This window comes from Condylura cristata, unplaced genomic scaffold (genome assembly GCF_000260355.1).
Source record: "Condylura cristata isolate star-nosed mole 26May11 unplaced genomic scaffold, ConCri1.0 scaffold00008, whole genome shotgun sequence".
Classification (NCBI taxonomy): domain Eukaryota; kingdom Metazoa; phylum Chordata; class Mammalia; order Eulipotyphla; family Talpidae; genus Condylura; species Condylura cristata.
The window spans coordinates 39,559,550-39,581,193 of NW_004567109.1; the positions used below are offsets into that span (position 1 = coordinate 39,559,550).

The window sequence follows — 21,644 nt, forward strand, 5'->3', positions numbered from 1 at the left end:
ACTGAAAAGCAATCACTTTTTACTAAAAAGTATACACCAAAATGTTATCTCCAGGCAACTTTTTAAAAATATTTTTTTTTTTACTAAGTACTTCTGTTTCTTACAACTCGTTAAGTCAATAAAACAAAATCTCACTCCTTGCTTTCTAGAAAGTGGGTTCTAGAGACAGATACTACTAATCATCTTCTTTGTCTCTTCATCTTCCCCCTTCTCTGGCATGTCTACTGATCCTTTATACTCCCAAATATATAAAAAGGTAAAACATGAGGATTTTAAATTAAAGAATTAATCTTCAAAATACAAAGTTTGTGTTATGTTGTTTTGCCAAAGCGCCATTCTAATAGAAGTAATGATCAGTACATTTGTAGTTTTAGCCACGATTGTTAAAGCATGTGTGTTAACTCCACTAGAAGGAAACTGTGATACAAACATTAACTTAATCACAGTCCCATAACTAGTATCTGAAACGAATCCAATTTTAGAGTTAACTTTTAAAATAATCCTAACAATTCCTTTTGATGCAAACAACTGTTCCAGAAAATTCTATCAACTAGAGTTAATTCTAGTTAACTGTAACTTTCCTTCCCATAAAACATCTTAGAAGCTATTTTCACTATATAACAATAACTTGGCATTTCTACCATTCTTTGTTGAGAAAGCTATGTAAAAAGAGTAAAGATAAAAACAGTAAATCTAGAATCCCAGTGACAACAGGATATATCTGGCACTCCTGAATTTGCTGATCTGTTAAAATATAAGTCACAGATAACATGGGCCAGAAAAGGGAGAGGTTATTTTCCTTAAATAGAAAATGGTAAAATGAGCATTAAAAGCATACCTTTTAAATACCTTAAACTGGACCAATGTACCTTGTAACTGGTTCCTCAGTGGCAAAAACTGTTCTTAAACTGGTTTCACTGAGATTTTAATCTCTAAGAAACATAAATAACCTATGTGCTACCATGGTTTCCTTTAAGTCAATTCAGGCCACTTTTCAATTTCCACAACTTTAAGAACTCTTCCATGAGAATCCCTGGCCTTGTGCAGGCAAGAGAACTATTTGTCAGTGAAGCTCATAATACCTTCCCTTGACAACTTTTGACATTTTTACCACCTACAGGTTATAAGGACCCAAGGAAATACGAAATTCTCGAAAAACACTTCCCAAAGAATCAACTTTACTATAAAAGCAAGAACCTCAAGCAGGGTGTTTCCATTAATTCAAAAATTATAAACACTTCCAAAAATTGGATGAAATTCACTAAAAAACCCTATTTGTTCCTTTATAATCACTTGATAAAAATGGCAGTAATATCTTCCTGAAGATTAACTGATAACATCATTTGTGTTAATCTAAGGGCAAATGTTTTGCCTCCTATCCAAGAAGCTATTTAAAAAATCTCGATCCTTTCTTCAAAGGCAAAAAAAAAAAAAAAAAAAAAAAATTCAAGGGGAAATAGGAACTAGCAAAATTTCATTTGGAAGCAATAATCTACTTGATTTCATCAAGGGGACTAAGAGACCATTTGCCTTCTCACACCACCACAGAAAACATGTTTCCATGTTTCCTAAACTTTTTTTCCTCTCACACCAGTAATACAACTCCATACAACTGGATTGTTAATTTCTATTAACAGTCCCTTTAGTTTACCTCCACTAGCCTATGATAGGGTAGCTTTCAGAGCAGCTGCAGTTTTTCATTTTTTCCTCTAAGGATCTGAAATTATTTTTTTAAAAACACAGGCAAAGGCTTTCTTGCAACTGGAAGGTATAGATTGCTTAAATTGGTCAATCAATAGCATATAACAGTTATCTCTTAATAAACCTTGTCCATTTTTTCATTAAAAAATTCAATGACTTGTAAATATTTTCATTCATTAGTACACAAAATCCAAAATGTTTCTCTACTTTTCAACCTGACTTCTATCATTCAACTCATCGTGCAAGATCAACCCAATGACTTACTAGATTTTGTTGATAGTGCCTAGTTCACTCAACCAGTATCAAGATATTATTAACAGCATCTGAATCATATACCCTCTTACAGGTATACTGCTTCTTCACTCTGTGACTAATGGCCAATTAACACCTGTCTTTAAATAAGTGTTTTATCCACTCAATCTTCCCATACTTGCTTCAGAAGCTAACTTCAACACTTAAGCATTTTGGTAAAAATGTACACAAAATCAAGTTGAAACCAAATTAATATGTCATTTCAAAGATCTCCTTATTGGAAAAACATGACATTTCTCAGGAAACTCAGGATTTTCAGGTAAAGACAATTTGTCCATCACTAGACATTTATGTACTTAATTCACCAATCATGGGTGGCATTATTTTTGGGAACAGGGTATTGTAGGAGGTATTATTTTTTGTGATGTGTCATTGGTTTCTACCAAGCCCTGGCAGTTGAACACTTCTGAAAAAATGCCTGAACATGTGCTTCTTGAGCAGAGTTCAGTATGGTTGCCAAACCAAACAAGATTTCACTGAATTACTACACCCAAGGTAGGAAACCAGCAATTCAACAAGCAAATTCCCCAAACAAAATTTGGCACTATTTACCAACTAATTAAAAATCCTGGCAAAATTCTGGTAATCAAATGTCAGGAATCACATCTATACAGAATCTTCATTCTAGGTAGCTAAAATTGCCATTTCTTAACATTAGAGCTCTTTTTAAATTTTAAAAGAGAAATTAACTGTGACAGAATATAAGCAACACTATCCAGATAGTTGCCTCTATTTTCTCTACTCAGTTACCAAGAACAAATATCTGAGTATTACTTTTGCCTTCCACATTTTTATACCTCTACATATTGTAGCTACTTAACATAACCCAAACAGTACCTATTCACTGTTTCATACCTAGTGTGAAGCTAAAAAGACTTAAAAGTCCGTGACAATTGTCTTAGCACTTGGTATTATGCATCTTCCTGTTCAATGTTACCTGCAGGTATAGGAATGGCATAATCACCTGCAAATGGGTTAACAATCAGGTTTAGAACAAATTTTCTTTTCCTTTCCCCACATTTACAAGTCAACAACTGACTACCATTTAGAGGAAAAACAAAAGCTAGATTCTGACCAATCCTCAATGAAGCTGAAAAAATGTATTCTCCTCAAGCCAGTAATTCCCGAAGATCAATTTACTATTAAAATTTTTACGTTTACAAAATGTTCAAAATTCTCACCTCATGGGCAAAACAATTAAATTGAAAAATCTTACTAAGTGCCACTGTGAAAAAACTGAGTTACAATGGTATGAACCTTTTTTTTTAATATTTATTTATTTATGGATACAGAACTGGGGTACAGGCCAGAGGTGCAGAGATGGTAACAAGATTCACCACACACAGAGCGGGGAGCAGACACAGGCAGAACAGGCAGATCAAGGAAGTACATTGCTGAGGGGAGCAGCAGGCAGGCCAGGAGAGGTCTGCCACGCCATGTGGATCACCTCCGGGGCAGGCAGGGATGAAACTCATGCAGAAGTGACCTCAGCCTCTTAGTGCAGTGCTTCAACCCGCTGCGCCACCAGGGAGGGCCTGAACCTTACATTTACAGAAAATTATTTTAACGGCTTTCATAATATATTGCAAACTAATCCTTTTAAAAAAATGCCTACTAAAAGGCTACAATATATCCTACACTTCCCCTGACTAGAGGTTAAGATAAAAAAAATTACATTAAATACTTCAAATGGAGGAAGGTTTATCTCATGCCTAAACTTTTATTTCAAAAGAACTTATGTTGTCCTGGAAAAGACTGGTTATGCCAGATGTCAGTGAACATTTTGTTAAGAGCCAGATTAAAATGTTTTGAGGATTTGGCCCTCCCTGGTGGCACAATGAGTTAAAACATTGAACTATGAAGCTATCATAGCCACTGCAGTTCAAGCCTCAGCCAAGGAGGTGACCCATATGGTGTGACAAACCTCTCCTGACACACCTGCTGCTCCACGCAGCAGTGTATTTCAGTCTGCCTGTTCTGCTCCCCACCCTGTCTGGTGAATCCTCTCACACCCCGCACTTCTAGCCTGTACCCCAGTTTTGTATGTATAAATAAATCAATCTTAAGTTTGAGGATTCAAGAATTATACATCTTTGGTGACAATGTTTTTGACCCTTGAAAATGTAAAAGTGATTCAAGAAACAATACAAACTGGGCTATAGGTTGAAACTTGCTGACCATTTAACTGGCGTTCACTTCAAATGTTTCCTTCACAATCATTTCTCATATAGCCTATGAATCTACCTTAAAAACCAAGTAAGATTCTAAAATTTTAAGAATCCGAGCTAAGAAAAAAAAAGTGACCCAAATTCTTTGAAGCTTCAAACTTTCAAACCATGTCCACAAGTTCACTATTTATAGTCTTCTGGCCAATTTGATGAGATTATACTGCCTTTAGATACTCTGAAAAGCATTCTAGGACTCTTAAGCACTGGGCTTTCTGTAGTTAACTTGGCCACTTACATGTTATTTTCAGTTCATAATAAAATGCTTGCGGTTAGAAATCAATTTTCTGAGATTTACTTTCTCTACAAAGTACAACTGTATACCCTTCAGAGATCCAAAATTTGTTAGTCAATATTTCACTATCATTTCAATATACCTGTTATGATCTTACCTTAAATTCAAAATCAGTTTTTAGCAGCTTCACATTTCTGCATGCTTTTAAAAATTTTTAATACTTGTTGGTTGGTTCCTGCTACAGAATGCTTGTGCTCTTAAAAAATGCATTTCAAAAATCCAGTATTTACTTTGTATGAACTTCCCTTAATTTTCTCAGTATCATCATGGCATTTTTCTGTATCAGTGCACCTATCTCTATTCATCAGAAAAATAACACAACCAAGTGAGTTCTTAATCTTCCCTCCAAACTCAAACCAAAATATAAGCCCCACATAATTTTATGGCCCTGGAGTTAATCGTATCCTACTTTCACTTTCAAATAAAATAATCACATGCATAGCACCTAGTGGCATTTAAAAATCTTTCACAACTCTACAAGGTCTCAAAATAATGTCAACAAAAAAATACTCCATTTCAATTCAAGTTGAAAACAAGTATCAGCTGACATTCCCTTTTGGAAGCATCAATAAACAAGTACACTAAAAACACTCAACAAACTAACATTACTTAGATATCTGTATCCATTAGGGGTTTTAGATTATACCCTGTTTGTCATAGGAGTAGAGGGGCATTCAGCTCAGTATGACAATTACATTCAAAAGGTGGTTTGCTAAGAAAAATGCCAATTGTAACAATCCTTAAAAAGTCATTTTACAAGACTTCAACTTCCTAATTCACTGATAGCCTGATATTACAAATAAGAACCCCAGTGTCTATGCAATATAAAAGGGAAAAAATGAAATGTGAGCATTATCTTGAAGATGCACACACACATCAGAAAACACATGACAATAAATGGGCTCCTATTTGATTGCTTTTATGACTTTTAAGAAGTGTGCATGAAAATAAAATCTTTATTTTCAATTATTACCCACCAATAAGAGAAAGTTAGGTTCACAGTTTTAGCTCTTAACACAAAGTGAACTAGGAGGCAAATTAACATCCATCAGATACAACTAATGGACCAACTTTTAAAAATCCAGGCTATCTTGAAAGCTTGCAACATACCAAATATTGCTGTATATTTTCTAGTGACAGAATGCCAGCAATGGCTGACAGAATTTGTGAAGCACTTTTAATAAGCAGGTGTTTTCTCTATGTTGCTAGAAATCAAGATGTTTATAAACATGTTACATGTCCAGAAACAAGTTAAGGTACTTGAAAATCTAAACACACTGATTTAGGAGTGTGTATGTTACAATCTCAAGAGGGGTCAATAGCCCATATGGACTAAATTAATACTCTCCTCTGGGTAGCAGGTATGTTTGTAAATACAAAGTCACACTAGACATTAGCACCAGTGCAGAACATGCTCAGCATCATAAGATCCAAAATACCAGCACAGGTTTATCCATCATTTAAAACCAATTAATCTCCTATTATGTCAAACTTGTTGGTAACTAAGATTAATAAATTCAAATGAGTAACTCTTGTAACATTTCTCAAAGTATACAGAGAACTAACCAACTACACAGTTTTAAGATCTTCAATGATCTTCAGTATTTGTAAGACTGGACATTACCAAATATAGGCCCACCCCCCCAAAATCACAAAAAATTAACTGAAAAAGGGGTCTTTAAAACTATAAATAAAATCCCCCTTCCTGTTTATCAATAATGTGGGCAGATTAAACAAAGATCCTACAAAACCGGTTTATTGATCATTCTCTCCATTTATGTTTTAGTTAAGTGGTGATGTTCCCACTTCAAAGAATCCATTAACCTACTTTTTCCAATGGAGGAAGAGGGAAAAGATACTTATCTTCTGTGGAGCAATTATCTATGAACTTAAGACCAAAATTAATAGCAATATAGGAAATTCAGAAACTAAGATTTTTTTGGTTTATATTTCATGGATGGTGCTGCTGTTCCAACCTTATAAAGCAAAGCTGTCTGCTTTCCAAATACCAAAAATTAAAGTACTCCCCCATCTCACCACTAACCAGTGCCCTTTGGTTTCTTTAGACAAGGAAGGGGTTTAGGGTTTGATTATGAATGTACAATTTTGATTTGGGACCTTTCACACACACAAATCATACCAAGTAGCCACTTATTTTACATAATGGTTAAAGTATTTCCCATTAGCCAAATTAATTTGTTCCACCCACTCTGTTGGAGGGGAAAAACCCAATACCCATAAAATTACTTCACTTGACAGGACATATCTATCAACATTAAGTAGCTTAAGTATCGCCAGTAAGATGTGTAGTCTGGTTTTGAAAATGGGAAAGCCACACATTTTAGAAGTATAGTTGAAATTGTTAATCAATAATTTGAACCTAATGAACCATGCAGGAGCAAGGGTTAATAAATCAATGTGCTTTGAATTTGTTCAAGTACTGATATTTCTGTATATAAAGACTCAGCATATATAACAGCTTTCATGAGAAATGAAGATTTTCCCCAGAAATGAAAATATTAAATCTAAGGTAAAATACATAAAGTAGTTAGTATTCCACACAGCATAAAATTTGACAAATCAAAGTTTACATGTCCCAGTTGACCATGTGTGAAAATGCAAAGCAGGTATTAAAACTGATACTATGTCCAATATTTAAAACCAGTTTGTAATTGGGGGAGGGGTAAACATCTAAATCCTTAATTAAAAAACACAAATGAAGTGAAAGCTTTAAACTGGTACACACTGTTCACACCTATATTTCAAGTTTGGAAATGCATATTTGCAAGCAGCAATACAAAAGTATTCATGAAGAATGCATAATCTCTGAAAATTATGAAAACATCCCTGCTACCAATACATTTCTAAATACAAAACTGACTACCATATTGTTACTTCTGTTGTAGCGAGAGAAGTTCATTTTCAAAACAGATAAAATTCAGTCTTTAGGTGTGAATGGTATGAATGACAGTCTCTTTTTTTTTTTTTTTAATTTCTTAGTCGTTTGGGATCCTTAAGCATGCAAAACCTCAGACAGGAGGGTCCACAAAGGAACCAGGGTTGTCTTATGCATCCAGTTAAGCCAGAGCTGGGAATGCCTCTGGGTCATCTACATCAGGAGCAGAAGCACTTGACTGAAAAAGAAACAAACCAAAATTAACAATCCTCAAATCCTGAAAAAATTGCCAGTGTCAACATTTAGATACAACTCTAAGAAATCTTGAAAACACAAAGTAAAATGTCAAAGCAAAATTATGGAGAAAAGGACTTCCAATTTTTTTTATGAGCTGTCTTGAATTTCTACCAAGACCTAAGAAAATTTCCTGGTAACAGTATGGTTTATTTTATTTTTCTAAGAAGTCACAAATAGATTCACTAGGGATATAAATGTGGATTAACCTCATTCATCAGTATTTACTCACTTACAAAATACGACTGGCATCAATTTGAAAGCAGATTAAGAAACCAGCAACAATTATTTAAAGCAGTACCATCACCCATTATTAGAAAGGGACAGTGTAGGTACAAATACACACAAATGATTTTTTAAAAAACTGATGGCATAAAATGAACAGAAATAAAATACTATTATATTGCTATTAATGGTCATGAAATTTGTTAATAATAAACTATCATCTTAATCTAGCACTGACACATTCAACACGGGTGCCAATTTGTCTTTCAGGTTTTGAGAATCCAGGTTCATAGTTGCTTTTAGACTATATAGAAGACAATGAAATAAGCCAAAGTTTACCCCTAATACTTTAACATCAAATTATTACGCGCATGAACTTTGCGTCATACACATCAACAGTTTAAATCTCTCCATAGGGTTTCTATCAGACTACTTAAGAACATGTTTTATGTCACACTGTGGGAGGCACTGTGGTTTACAGACAGCAGGTCAACAAATTACCCCAGCTCTCATACAACAGTCTAGTAAAAAACAACAAAAATGATGCCAACAATTACATGAAGTGTCACATAAGAAATTATACAATAAACACAAAGGTAATGTCAGAATGAGTTATAAAAAGCACTTAAGAATCAAAAGAAAGAGCAGTTGGTCTTTTAGGTAGACCTTATCAAAAGCCAAGATATAATAACTTGGTTCCTTACGCCCGATTTTCATCTTCTGTAAAATGAAAATATCAAAAATTAAATGACAGTAAATAATAAATTGGGGGACTTTATCTGCACTGGTAAAATTCCTCAAAATCATCTGAGTGCTTTAAACAAAAGTACACTCCAAAATATATGTTCTTAAAAACCCATTCTACTACTTTCCTTCTACTTAAGTATACAAGAGGACTAAGTGTGATGATTTACTTAAAGAGGCCTCAAATTATTTAGGGAAGGGTAAAAGTCATTAAAATTACCTTGTCAGTCCTGCTGCCACGGTTTGGACGTCCACCACGCCCACGGCCACCTCGTCCTCCCCTGCCACCACGTCCAGGGCGGCCAAGGTCTCCAAAATTGATCTCCAGCTGAGACGTTATATCATTTGCTGGCTTCCGGAAATGATGGTCCATAACCGAATCTTCTGCATGAGCCTAAAAATTCAAGTGAAGGTTATTGGGTAATTCAGGGAAGCAATTTAACCACATTTCTGAATTTACTTCACCTGAAAACGCCAAAGCCCACCTTAGTTTGTGTGAACAAATAGATCTACAATACAGATTATAATTAAGCTTTGGAATCGGTTATAGTAAGCTTAAGAGGATGAATTCACTTTTCTCTATTCCAAATCCCCCTAACTTTAAATTACAAATGATATAGGCAGTTCTCAATTAGAGTAATATATTCACCTCTAATACTAATGACTTCCCCCTATCTCAAACTTCCTGAATCATCACCTTTGGCAGTTAAATTTGGGCAAGTACATTTTAAGCATGCCCATTCAGATTAGGATTTTAATGAGAACCTGTGATGAAAAATTGGGTAGAATGCATGCAAGGCTTCTACTAATGGTAATACCGAATCTCTGTATTTTATGCTGGTCAATGTGTGAATTCTTCTTGTATATTTGGGATGAATGAATTTTACTTTTAGGATATTAATATTTCAAGTACATTTTTATATTTCTAAATACACATCTTCCTAAGTAACACAAATTATTAACTACCCTGTTAAGTACAAATAATTTCTGCATTTACACATGCTTTCACTCCTTTAATTGTCTCATACCCAAATTGCTATATCTCTTAGAGACATACCAAATCAATTACAGAAGTTCTTCTTAAAATATTAACTTTAAAGGAGAGTAAAGCAAACAAATTTAAATCCACAAATTAAATTAAAATGCTAGTCAATTATAAATACCAATTGCCTAAGTTTTAAGTATTTGCTATTGCAAAACAATGATTATCAGTTAGCAGTTTTGGAGTTTCACACAGATGCAAAAAAGGCTGGCTTTAAGCTACTGAAACACAGTTTTACTACAATAAAAAGAACTATGGATGTCCAAAGCACATACCTAAACTTTAAGATGATTAGGATAAAATTAGCAAAGTTTTTATTCTAGAGCAGTGAATAGTAAGAATTCCTGTGTCAGGTGTGTCACTAACAATGTTAACTCAATTTTCTACTCTAAAGCTTTTCTTCTTTTTCCTACCACTTCATGTTTGCTGTGAGGATGACGATTTATAGAAGACCACTTTGAAGTGCTTATCAACCATTTGAAGACCTACATTCCGTAAGGTGATGTATACCAACTAAGATCAAATTTAAACAAGTATTCACATCACAAAGGCATAGTAACTTTATAAAAATCCAAGCATACAGTTTGGCTTTTGTACAGCACCATGGTAGTCAGGGGGAAAAAAAATCCTCATAAAAGATGACAAAAAGGGAGCCAAGAAGAAAATGATCCATTTTCTAAGATATGATGTGAAAGAAAGCACCAGCAATGTTAGGAACACCAGCCACAAGAACTCAAGGAACCAAAATTGCACCTGATGACCTCAAGGGCTGTGTTTCTCAAGTGAGCCTAGCCAAACTGCAGAATGGTGTTGCATTTAGAAAAATTCAAGCAATTTATGACTAACTTTCATGACCTGAATCTTGCCCTAAATAATGGTCAAAATAATGGCAGACCATGATCGAAGTTCATGATGTGAAAACTACCTACTGTTACTTGCTTCATCTCTGCTGCTGTTTTACTAAATGAAACAAAACAATCAGATTTGGAAAACCTCTTATGCTCAGCACCAACAGGTCCACCAAATCTGGAAAAAGATAATAGCAATCAAACCCAAGCAATCAAACTGATTCAACAGCACTGGGAAAGACAGAAAAGGCCTGCCCATCTATTTGATGGTAATAGGTTTATGATGTCTCCTGTTAGGTAAGTAAAAATGCTGAAAAGACCAAAGTTTGATTGGGGGAATTATGGAGCTCAAGATGAAAGTTAATAGTTCTGGGGATGAGACAGGTACAAAAGGTAAATGAATTGATGGCTATTTAATCACGAATCCAAGTTCTGTTCAAAAATTCAAATTTTCAATAGTTACAAGTAAAAAGTGCTTCTTGTCTAAAGAAATACCTAGGTAATTCTTTCTCATATAAATCTGAAAGGTTTTAATAATCAGAACAATTTTCCCAAGATGAACTTTTATGGCTTTTTAATCAGAAACCTGGTTTGTTTTATACCCAGGTTCACTAAACAAATTTATCTGTAATAACTACAAAAATAACCAATACCTATAAGACAGTAAATGCTTTTTTCCTACAAGAGGACAATGTCCTTATATTCTATCTTTATAGAGTCAATGTTAAAAAGTCTTTAAACCTAGAAAAGTATTTCACAATCTCTACAAGAATGCAGCACTTGACCATTCCTCTAGGAATGTCCCCAACACTCAAGAAGCTACTGAATCAACCAACATGTCTTTTTCAAATATTTCCCTAAGTTTCCATGTGTCCATGTTTCTCTGATCTTTTACAAGACTTCTCAGTAAAGGAAACTACTACCATTTACTGAAAAATCCTGACACAAATACTAAATGAAGTCACTTAAGTTAAATCACATAAACAGGCCTATCTCTCAAAATAAGTTATATATTCCAGGCTAGGTAATAGGTAATTTTGTTGGTAAAGATTAAAAAATATTACCACAACTTTGAAAAGAACCATTAACTATTAGTTTTAAAGGAAATTGGAAAAAAGATCACAGGTAAAATGGTTTGACTGAAGAACTAAATAGCTTAGAATATGTAATAATGTCACTTATTTTCCTTTCGGAGCCATTTATCTACCAATGATCCTATTAAGACTTCCGTTTATAGATTATTTCTGTGAAACTTTAAGATAAAAATTCCAAGTACAATGAGACACATCTGAACTTTACAAACAGAACAGAACAATTTTTACCTCTTCGCTCTTTGACTTATGAAGAACAAATCCCTTCTTCCACTGCCCATCAGCACCTTCATTTGGTTTTCGGATATTAAATTCTACTTTTGCCCGGTCCTTATTTTGAATAGCCTTCCACTCATCCAATGTCATCTCTTTTGGACCCTCTTCCTTTACTTCTTCAACTTCATTCTCCCTGTAAAAAATGTTTTGTTTTTTTTTTTTAAAGTTTTATACCTGGTCAGGGGCTGATAAAAATCTATGTAATTTTAGGATTATTAATAAGGAAATTAACACTGGCTGGTTGATAAATGTTTAGAGATTATCCAAGGACAAAAGATTTAGTGTTCTTTGTAACCCAATGGCTAACACAGAAGTTTGGGTAACTGAAAAATACACAATTCATCTTCTTTCAAATAGTCATTGTTATCAGTAGTACAATTTGAACTGGCATTACCAAACATAGCTCACAAAACCACTCTACTTTAGTTTTAAAAACTGCAGTTAGGTGATTAAAATCCTTGACCTAACTTCTAAAACATTTAATTTCCCACCACATGTAACTCACAACATATATAAAGGGTCATGACCTAGGATGGCTGTGAGCAACCAAGCTTCATACTCTGGAATATAAAAAAACATGTTTCTCTATTACTAATTTCAGAGATTAACATTAAAAAAAAAGAAAAAAAAACCTTAAAAGCCAAGTTTCTACAAATCCAGATTATATATGAAGAGACAATAATTTCATTAGTAATGAAATTATCTACAAGCCTGATTTAGATACTTAATATTAGTTATTTCCAAATGTATTTCCCAGGTTTTAACTACCATGCATTATCCTCTTCCCCCTTTACAAAATCAAAGGCATAGGCATTCATTATGTTATCGTAATCTCAATTTCCAATTGTCACCAAATAAGCTATTTGCTATATTCAGAGCTCTGCATCTTTCCAAAGACATCTCCCTTTTCATGCTACTCGTTAATGGTTGGCAAATTCGATCTAGAACTTCCCATAACAAGTTTACATTGAGTTGCCAAGAGCTAAGTCTAAATCATCTTTCAAGGTATGAGAAAATTAAGGATCAATTAGGCCTGATTTAACTTGTAAGTTATGGACACAGCCAAGTACAGAACACTGCACACCTGTATCACACTATGAAACCATGATACCACCTTCCAGGTGTGCACTAAGAATCAAATGAGAAGAAAATAGACGTTCTGGAAACCACACGTGAGTTTAAGTTAATCAAAGTTGCCATAGAAGTGCTTTTGAAATTTATATTCCATGTACAAGATATAACACTGTATGTTAAGATTCTCTCCTACTCTGGAGTAAAACTAGATTGCTGTAATGTCATTGAGATCTGCTTTAGGTCAAATAATTTTATTAGGTCAAATAATTTTATTCCTGGTTCTAGAGTTATGTATTTTTTCAAATTCTCTATCAACATGTCTATCTTCAGGTTATTATAATCTTTGCAGGTCATTCTAAGGGTGACTTAAACATGAGCACTTTATTAAAGAACATTTGTGCTACTCAATTGTGAAGTATCTTAATTTCCCCATTACAATTTTATTGTTCACAACACAATATCATGATTTTTTTCATTTAAGTGAACTGGTAAGTAGCTGAAGTTCAACACATCACCTGACACCATATATTTTATTCCCTCCAACAATTAATCAATTCTTTATTTCAAAGAACCTGTGGACAATAACACTTACCTCATTCTTAGAAAAAAGGAAGAGTTTAGAAAGCATCTCCTCCCACCTCCATGTTGATTTGAATATGCCCTGGTTAAGAATTACTGACCTAAATAATCTGTAAATCCAACACTTTAAACCATAATACTTAAGAAGAAGAAAAAAAAAAAAAAAGGATTGGCTTTAACTTTAAAAAGAAGGCAGCATTAAGTCATTTCTATCAGATTAATTTGAATCTTTAAAACCAACCAAGTACATGAAGACTTCAAAATGAAGACTTCTACCTAAAAATTCAGAATATGAAAGCAATTTACAAATAAATTAACAGTCTAGTCTTTGCTATCAAACATTTACATACAAGTCAACAATGTTATGTTCCAAGTTCTATGTTGGTGGAAAAGTTAAATGGAGAAACAAATTTTCTAGTTTTACAGTGTCTCAGAATAAAATGTGTGCAATTTTAAAGTGTCTCAAGTACTTTGAACTAAATTCTAACTAAACATGACAAACCATCTGGTCTAATTTTTAAAGAAAACCCAACTTCAGCTTTTAGTTTCCACCTATTTGATCTGGACAACCATCTCAAACCTCTACCAAGTAAAGAAATCAGGCATTATGCATGACATCCTTTATAATTCTTCATTCTCAGGTAAAACTTGTTTACTTTTGTTGAGCTAACAGGTTTTTACTAAAATGCTGTACCATTTGAAGGTGACTGATAATTTCAAAACCCAAAATACACATGTAAAGCCTGCCTCTCAGGTGCTATTATTTGAGGGTCTGGGTTCAGTAAACTTCTCTTCTGTTAAAAAGTCATCAATAACATTACAACTTACAACTCTATCATTCTTAATCTTAGAAAATGCCTAAACTGATTTCAATGCTGGAATAATACCACATTGTATAAACTACGTACTTATTTTCAGTGTCTGCCACTGGATGTTCTTCACCTTCAGGTGTTTCCTCAGTCACATTTGATTGATCCAAGTCACTGCAATTATAAGATATTTGTTTCTGAATGTATTTTGGGGACTCTCTAAGGAAAGAAAGAAAAAGAAAGGCATCTAGGTCCATTTACATGTAGCTGATGGGTTCTATATACAAAGTTTTTTTCAAATCCCCACATTCCCTAGAAGTCTTTTCCTACTAAAATTTACTCTCCAGTAACTTCTAGGAGAGAATTTAAAATTGTATACTGATTAAGTTCAAGTACTTAACTCAAGCAGAGGAAGGAGTTCTAAAACAATCTCACTAGCTTATCAAATTTTTAAGGATCAACAGCTAGAATAATACTCATTAAAGATTTTCAAAAAATAAAATCATGATACCCAAATTACTTCAATATAGGAATTTAGGAAAAACTAGTATCTATGTGAAAACAGTATCACTTAAATATAGAAAAATTGGTCATTACATAATTAAAACCTGAATATATATATGAAAACACACTGAAGAATAACAAGGTGAGAGCATTACTTCTTGTCCCAAATAAAGTTACAGGTTAATGCCTAATTGGTCCCTAGTAAGGTACAGTCAAATTTGTTAAAAGTATTTTTTAAGAAATCAGAATACCAACGTTAATTCATCTTTGACAGTTCCCCAGTTGTGAGATCCGCTACCTCCACGTTTGTCCTCATGCTTCAGGCCACTATAATGTGAGAAAGAACTAACAAAACTGAGTTAACATAATACTCTTTAGTTCTAGAAATTCAAATTTTATTTTATTAAAGAAGGAAAATAAAATATAAAATCTATTAAAAACCAATATAAGACTTACGATCTATCACTGCCACTATGCCTATCAAATTCACGTTTGCCACGAGAATCAAATCCATCTCCTCGGCCCATTCCACGTCCACGGCCTCCTCGACCTCTTCCAAGACCTCCACGGCCTCGGATAGGCCGGTCAATCATCGGTCTACAACAAAGAAAAAAATATATACTTCTCAAGTTTTTTAAAATAAAAAGGGGTAAATATCCAAAGACTCAAAATATCTTAACAGTTTCTAGTTCATAATCTAACTGGTAAAGACATGTTTTAGAAAATTCAAAAGAGCCTATTTCTAAACATAAAGGAAACCAGAGAGAGGAAGCTCCCCAAATAAGTTATTTTGGCAATCTCTAAAACTTTGTTACTGGTAATACTTTTTCATTGGTATTCATTGTACATTATAATGCAGGTAAACTATTTACCAATGCATGTGAAAATTAAAATTAGCACAACTAACCTGCACATAAAGTCTTTCTACATAAACATTTATCCAATAAAACTGTGCTAATAACTCAACACCTAGTGACAGTATGGAACAGAAATTGGCTATCAATTCAAATGAAGTATTTCCTTATAAGAAATCTAAGTTTGAACACCACTGTCTGCAGAATGTCTGAAGCATACAAGCAAACAATTCACTATACTATAACTACTATAACCAACCACCTTGCTACCTGACACTCATACCAGTCTTTAGCTTTGTGCTAAGGTGTAACTCTACAAACTGACAAAACATTAAGATATTTTTTAAAATCTTGCCTATCAACTGAAAATTCTCCGCCTTCACCCTTTTCTTCAAGTGGCTTTTCAAATCGTCGTTCACGAGGTGGCCGCCTTTCTGGTCTCCTATCAATTATTTTCCCTTCACCCTGAAGTTGCTGATCAGGTCTTCTTCCAACACGTCTTATTCCTAAAATAACAAATAACCCAAATAAGTTATTTTTATAACACAAAAATTTAGGTTTAGATTGTTGTAAGAAAAAAAATGTTCACACCTTTTCAGACTACTAAAAAGCTCTTCCTGTTTGTGCCCAGGCAAATACTGGATAGCTCTAACGTGCAAGATACTTTATCTCCACAACTGGTAATCTGGATAGTCATTATTCCCCTTCCTTTCTAAACTATCAGTCTCAATATAAAATTCTAAATTTGAAAAACTTTTTAGGCAATGATGTATTTTAACTTTAAAGATACAAAGAAGGTAACAAGTCTCCAGTCATACTAGCAAATCCATACATTCACCAGAAAAGGACCTTTCAGTGAAGCAATGACAGTCACACTATTTTCTACATTTCAAAGGGGTGGAAAAAAATGGTAATTTTATGAAATAATAAGACTGAAAGAAAAACAAATGGCACTGTGAATTACATTTCTATAGTTTGAAGGTTATTTAACCGGAAAAAAATACCATCTTCCTCTTCTACCATTTTTACATATATGCAAGCAAATACACAGGCACACAGCACACCTAACTTAAAAATATACTATTATGCAGTTGCTAAGAGTTTATTTTATCATGGATAGCCTTTTTTATAGGTTGCTTTTATGTTTCCAAAAAATCTTTTAAGAACCACATATGCACAATTAAGTAATAGTTAGAAACAGGAACTAGAAGTACTAAGTAGTGGCTAAAACATTTACTGATCCCCCCCCCCCAAGGCCTTAAGAATAAGGAGATTGATGTAGTATAACAGATGACTATAAACAGGTATGCCTTGAGTTTACAGGCTTGGTATTCCCAAACCACAATTTTGACAAAGTCAACAAGTTGTTTAGGAACTTGTTTTTGTAACATAATCTTAACTTGCTTCACTTTTAGTTCTTTCTAAAAAAAACAATTTGAGCATACCCAAATTATTCAGATGCTTGTAACTGAAATTAAACAGTAACTTTCAAGCTCTTAAATGAAAATTTGAGGCCTGTTTAACAAACTCTCAGGATTGACCACAAGTGTCAGTTCTTACACCAAGGCATTTTACATAAATTTCATCAGAAGTATATAGTCTACTAGGGTGGAGCCATGGAACCAGCCTTATAATGATATCCAAGCCAAACACACCCAAATGAACAATGGCTTACTTCCCCACCCAATACCCAGTATTAAGCTTACAGAATCTAAAACTTACTGAATTCACCGAATGAAAAAATGACAGCTATGTTAAAATGCAAATCTTTTATTTGTCTATATCGCAAGTTCACTTGATTTTCACAGGATCCAGGGTTTTAATATTAGAAAACATAAAACATCTTTTAGTCAATTCCCAAGTTCTTCAAATGGACAGAGGAGCTACAAAATGAATTCATTAGAACACAAACACTAAATACATACCTAAGATGTCAGATATCTAACACATTAAGTATATACCCATATATAACAATGTATGGCAGAGTAAGATTGGTAGCTTTTCTGGTTGAATAGCTTTTTTAAAGTATGGTGATGTAAATCCAAAGTGTCTAATCCAAAATTATCAACCCAGAATTTTTTGCCAAAACCTGTGCTATCTTCAAAAGTAATGATCACCAGCTCAAGGCAACAATACTTCCCACTACAAGAAGCAGGAACTTAGTTTACAGGTCTACCTATCCCCATGCCCTGAACATTCACTATCTTGACAGGTAACAAGATCTCAAAAGGAGTATTTTTCATTCAACATTTCCCCTGACTAGAAGCTTATGTTTTACAACATTTATAAAAAAAAGCTGATGTAAGTATTGACATGACAGTTAATGGAGGTTTTCCCAATGACTTGTGAATGGCAAACTCAATACTAGTTATAAACTTTTGAAATTAACTACCAATTTTTGTTACTTAAAATAGTAGTTTCCAGGTAAGACTGTTTCAAAATGGGCTTTATGATCAAAGCAAGTAAGGAATTTATACCACGTTTCATGCTTTTAACATTCAAAACGGTGAATGCACCTATCTGGTACAATTACAGTTTAGGACTATTTTTCATGTGTTTTCTTTGGATTAAAGTAATCAAGTTGGTAAACTTGAACATACTTTAATTACACAAGCAGGGTTAACACAGAAATTAAATGACTTAGTCAATCGTGTCTCAGGCTGTCATAAGGCTTAGTTGACTGTGTTCACGCTTCTTAATACCCTAACCTTGCTTCTCTCCACCCTGTAATTTTATACAATAATTCTTTGTCTTTACTCATTACCTGGAATTTCATTCCAAGTCATGCAAAATTCTTTGTTTAAAAAAATCGTAACTAAATCTAATTATTTTGACTCTTTTTAAGTTGAATGCTATCAAATTCAACTAAAGCCAAAGAAAACTCCTTTCAAAAGCACGTGGCAGGAAAGGGTAAATGCAACTTGCAGGACTAAAAGCAACATAAAAGTTCAGAGCCATAGATACAACAATCTATTTGTTGTTGAACGATCTGCACCCTTTCTCCGAGCTCTTCTGCCTTTTCATCCACAAGACAAACCAATAATGAGAACGGAAAAATCAAAGTCAAGACAATCCCCAGCGGCTTACAGTGCCCAGGAAGCAACTATTACCGCCAAGGAAACCTTGACCATGCTTCACACACACGTGGGGCTCTGCGCGGTCACGTTATGACAGCCTCTGCTTTCATTTCACCACGAGGCTCAGACCACACCATATGAAATACTGAGTGCGGGTGTCAGGAAGAAACGAAGCATGTTCCCCAGGTCATTCCTGCAATAACTAGTGTTCATTCAGAATTCCCGTTTCTGCCTAATTGAGTGTATCTAAGTTTCTTTCCCTCCCAATAGCGAGTTAGTAAGTTTATCTATCATAGCTGGTGTGTGTGTGCGTGCGCGTGTGTGTGAGAGGCGAGAACAAAGCACATGTGGCACCTAAACGGCTGCTTAACCCACATTATAATAACTTCAAACATGTAAGTAGTTTAGGTGTAAACTCGGACCCCCGGCTCCGCGCCATCGTGGGACAAGATGGCAGTACAGAAGCCTAAAACACAGAACTGCATCTCTAAGGAGCACGCAAAGGGAGAGCTCTGGGCAGGAAGGCGCTATGGATCCCAAGCTTTCCTCAACTACAAAAGCTTAAGTGGGAGACTAGCGCCCCGAACCTCTGTCCATGCGCTCGCACGCCCAAGAATCCGGCGGGAAGGCTACAGCTTCCCAGGACCCAAGCACGCTCCGGGAGCAGCTCCTCTCCGGACAGCGCTCCTCCGCTCCAAAGCTGAGGCGGGAAGGGGGTGGCTCCAGGATCCTCGCAGGCGGTGGTTTGAAGTTGGAGCTACCACGCTCCCAGCTCCGTCGCAGGACCTGGCTTTTATAGCGTGGGAGAAACGCGGGGAAATTCGGGGCACTCTCCCGCGGACCCTCCGAGCTTCAGAAGCAAGCGGTAACCGTAAGTCCCCTTGCTCCTTCCCTCCACACTGGTTACCCCCCACCTTCCACCACAGCTTTACCTTCTTTCTTCAGCGCCACGGGCGGCTGCGTCTCCTCTTTCTTGTCAACCACGCCAACGCTGGGGGGTAGCGGGTTCTTGCGGTCTTTCTGGGACTCTTTACGCAGCTGTTTACCTGCCGCGTTGGAGTTGGTCTGAGCTGCGGCCTGAGCTGCGCTCTTGGACCCCGGGCCCCCAACGCCGCCCCCGCCGGCTTCTTTTTTCTTGTTCTCTGCTGCCTTCAACACCTCGAAGGGGTCCGATTCGTCGTCAAATAACTGGTCGAATCGGTTGGTGACCACGCAGCCGAAGCCTTCCTGTAAGTGCCCAGGCATGATGGTGGCTCGGCGGCGCGTTCCTCCACGGATTGCAGCGGGCCGCGCCGAGCCAAGAGCGCCTGCTTCAGCTCTTCCCACAAGATGGCCGGGCCGAGAGAGGGGGGCCGTCTTCTCTTCCGGCGCCAGACACACATCCGGGATTGGCCAGCGCCGCACGGCACCATGGGGTATGTAGGCCAAACTGGCTTCTCCCGAGCCGATTCCCGGTGAGAGAACTACAACTCCCACAATGCATGGCGCCACAACTCTTCGCGCGCGCCTAAGAGGCGGGACCTCTTCGAGGGCGTGGAGCGTGCGAGCCAAGGGAGGGGACGAGCGGTAGTGGGCGGAGTCTTGCCACCTGCTCTCGCCACCCTAGTGCTGTGGCTGTTTGGCTACCCTGAAAACCGGAAAACGTGACTGCGAATTTCGCTCGGGAAAGTTCTCTGTCTTCAGTTTTATTTTCCCCTCCTCTAGCTGGGCTAACTTTCCCCACTTCTTCGGGAGGGTCAAGGTGACTCCGGTATCTTACAACTGGAAGACTCACAAACTTCCGGGGCTATGAGGAAGGGAAGGAGGGGATTTACTGAGGTGCACCGCTGGCCTCACGGAGGCTCCCAGCTATGTGTTCTGTCCGGGGCCGCTCAGTCGCCTTTCTGCACGCCCAATAATAAATCGAGACTCTTCTGTTAAATACCTAGTGAAATACGCTGGAATTTGCTGGCGGGCACCTTGCTACTCGGGGTAGCAGAATTAACCAAAAAGGCAAGTTACACTATCACATGGTAGTGTTTTGCGCCTTTCCCTGGCGAGAAATGCCATATTGCTACGGCTGCTTTAATTGCTGTTAACTCTTGACAGTGCAGCACCAGACCCTGAGCAAAGCCTCTCTGTACAATTACTTTAGCACCTGGCTTGCCAAGGATTAGATGCTAGGAAAAATGTGCTCAAGGTATAACATTTTAGAGCAACTACTTGTACAGTGTGCTGAGATGTAGTGAGGGGAGGAAAATAACAGATTGGTCATTACTAAAAGCATTGATAATAGTTAAAAATATTATGCCTATTAACGTAATACAGAGCCAATGCATATTAAAACATATTTGGTAACGTTAGGTTTATCACATTTTTTTAAAAGCCTAGCAATAAAAAAATGCTTTTGTACCACGTGCTCTGAATGACCTTAATCTCAACAAATGTTAATTTCCCCTAGTCGCAAATGACTTATCACGTTCACCGGGCGTTAACTCAGTCTTCTAACTCCATTCTGAGACTTAACATCCAGTCTTTAATCGAAACTCTTAGAGAATTTTTTTAATTTCTAATACTTAATAAGATTTGAACATTGTATGTGAAGTCGGTATGTAAAGTAGCAAAATGTAGTCTCATCAATTTCTGAGCAGATTTTAAATCAATTCCTTAACAGGGAGAATAAAAGACACAGTCATTATAGGCAGGTGGCTGCAAGCCTGGTGGTTTTCTTGTTTCTAAATCCTCCCACACTTCTCAAGATCCCTTATTTCTCTGTTGCCTTAGTCCCTACCACAAGCAGACCCATCTCTCTTACTCCC

At 36.1% G+C, this 21,644-nt stretch overlaps 1 protein-coding gene across 4 annotated transcripts; it reads right to left on the bottom strand.

The window, feature by feature from the left end:
* Positions 1-7,064: 7,064 nt before the first annotated feature.
* On the bottom strand, positions 7,065-20,188 carry SERBP1 (SERPINE1 mRNA binding protein 1). Of its 4 annotated transcripts, none has more exons than XM_004679100.2 (8): positions 19,779-20,188; positions 16,125-16,275; positions 15,372-15,512; positions 15,171-15,242; positions 14,511-14,585; positions 11,905-12,082; positions 8,913-9,086; positions 7,065-7,667 (listed from the first exon to the last, which is right to left on the bottom strand). In XM_004679100.2, exons 1-8 carry the CDS (start codon positions 20,089-20,091, stop codon positions 7,611-7,613), a joined length of 1,161 nt encoding a protein of 386 aa, XP_004679157.1. In that variant the 5' UTR covers positions 20,092-20,188; the 3' UTR covers positions 7,065-7,610. The 4 variants fall into 4 exon arrangements, with proteins under 4 accessions (XP_004679157.1, XP_004679155.1, XP_004679156.1 ...); XM_004679098.2 differs by having other exon boundaries at positions 14,511-14,630; XM_004679099.2 differs by having other exon boundaries at positions 15,171-15,260.
* Positions 20,189-21,644: the final 1,456 nt, after the last annotated feature.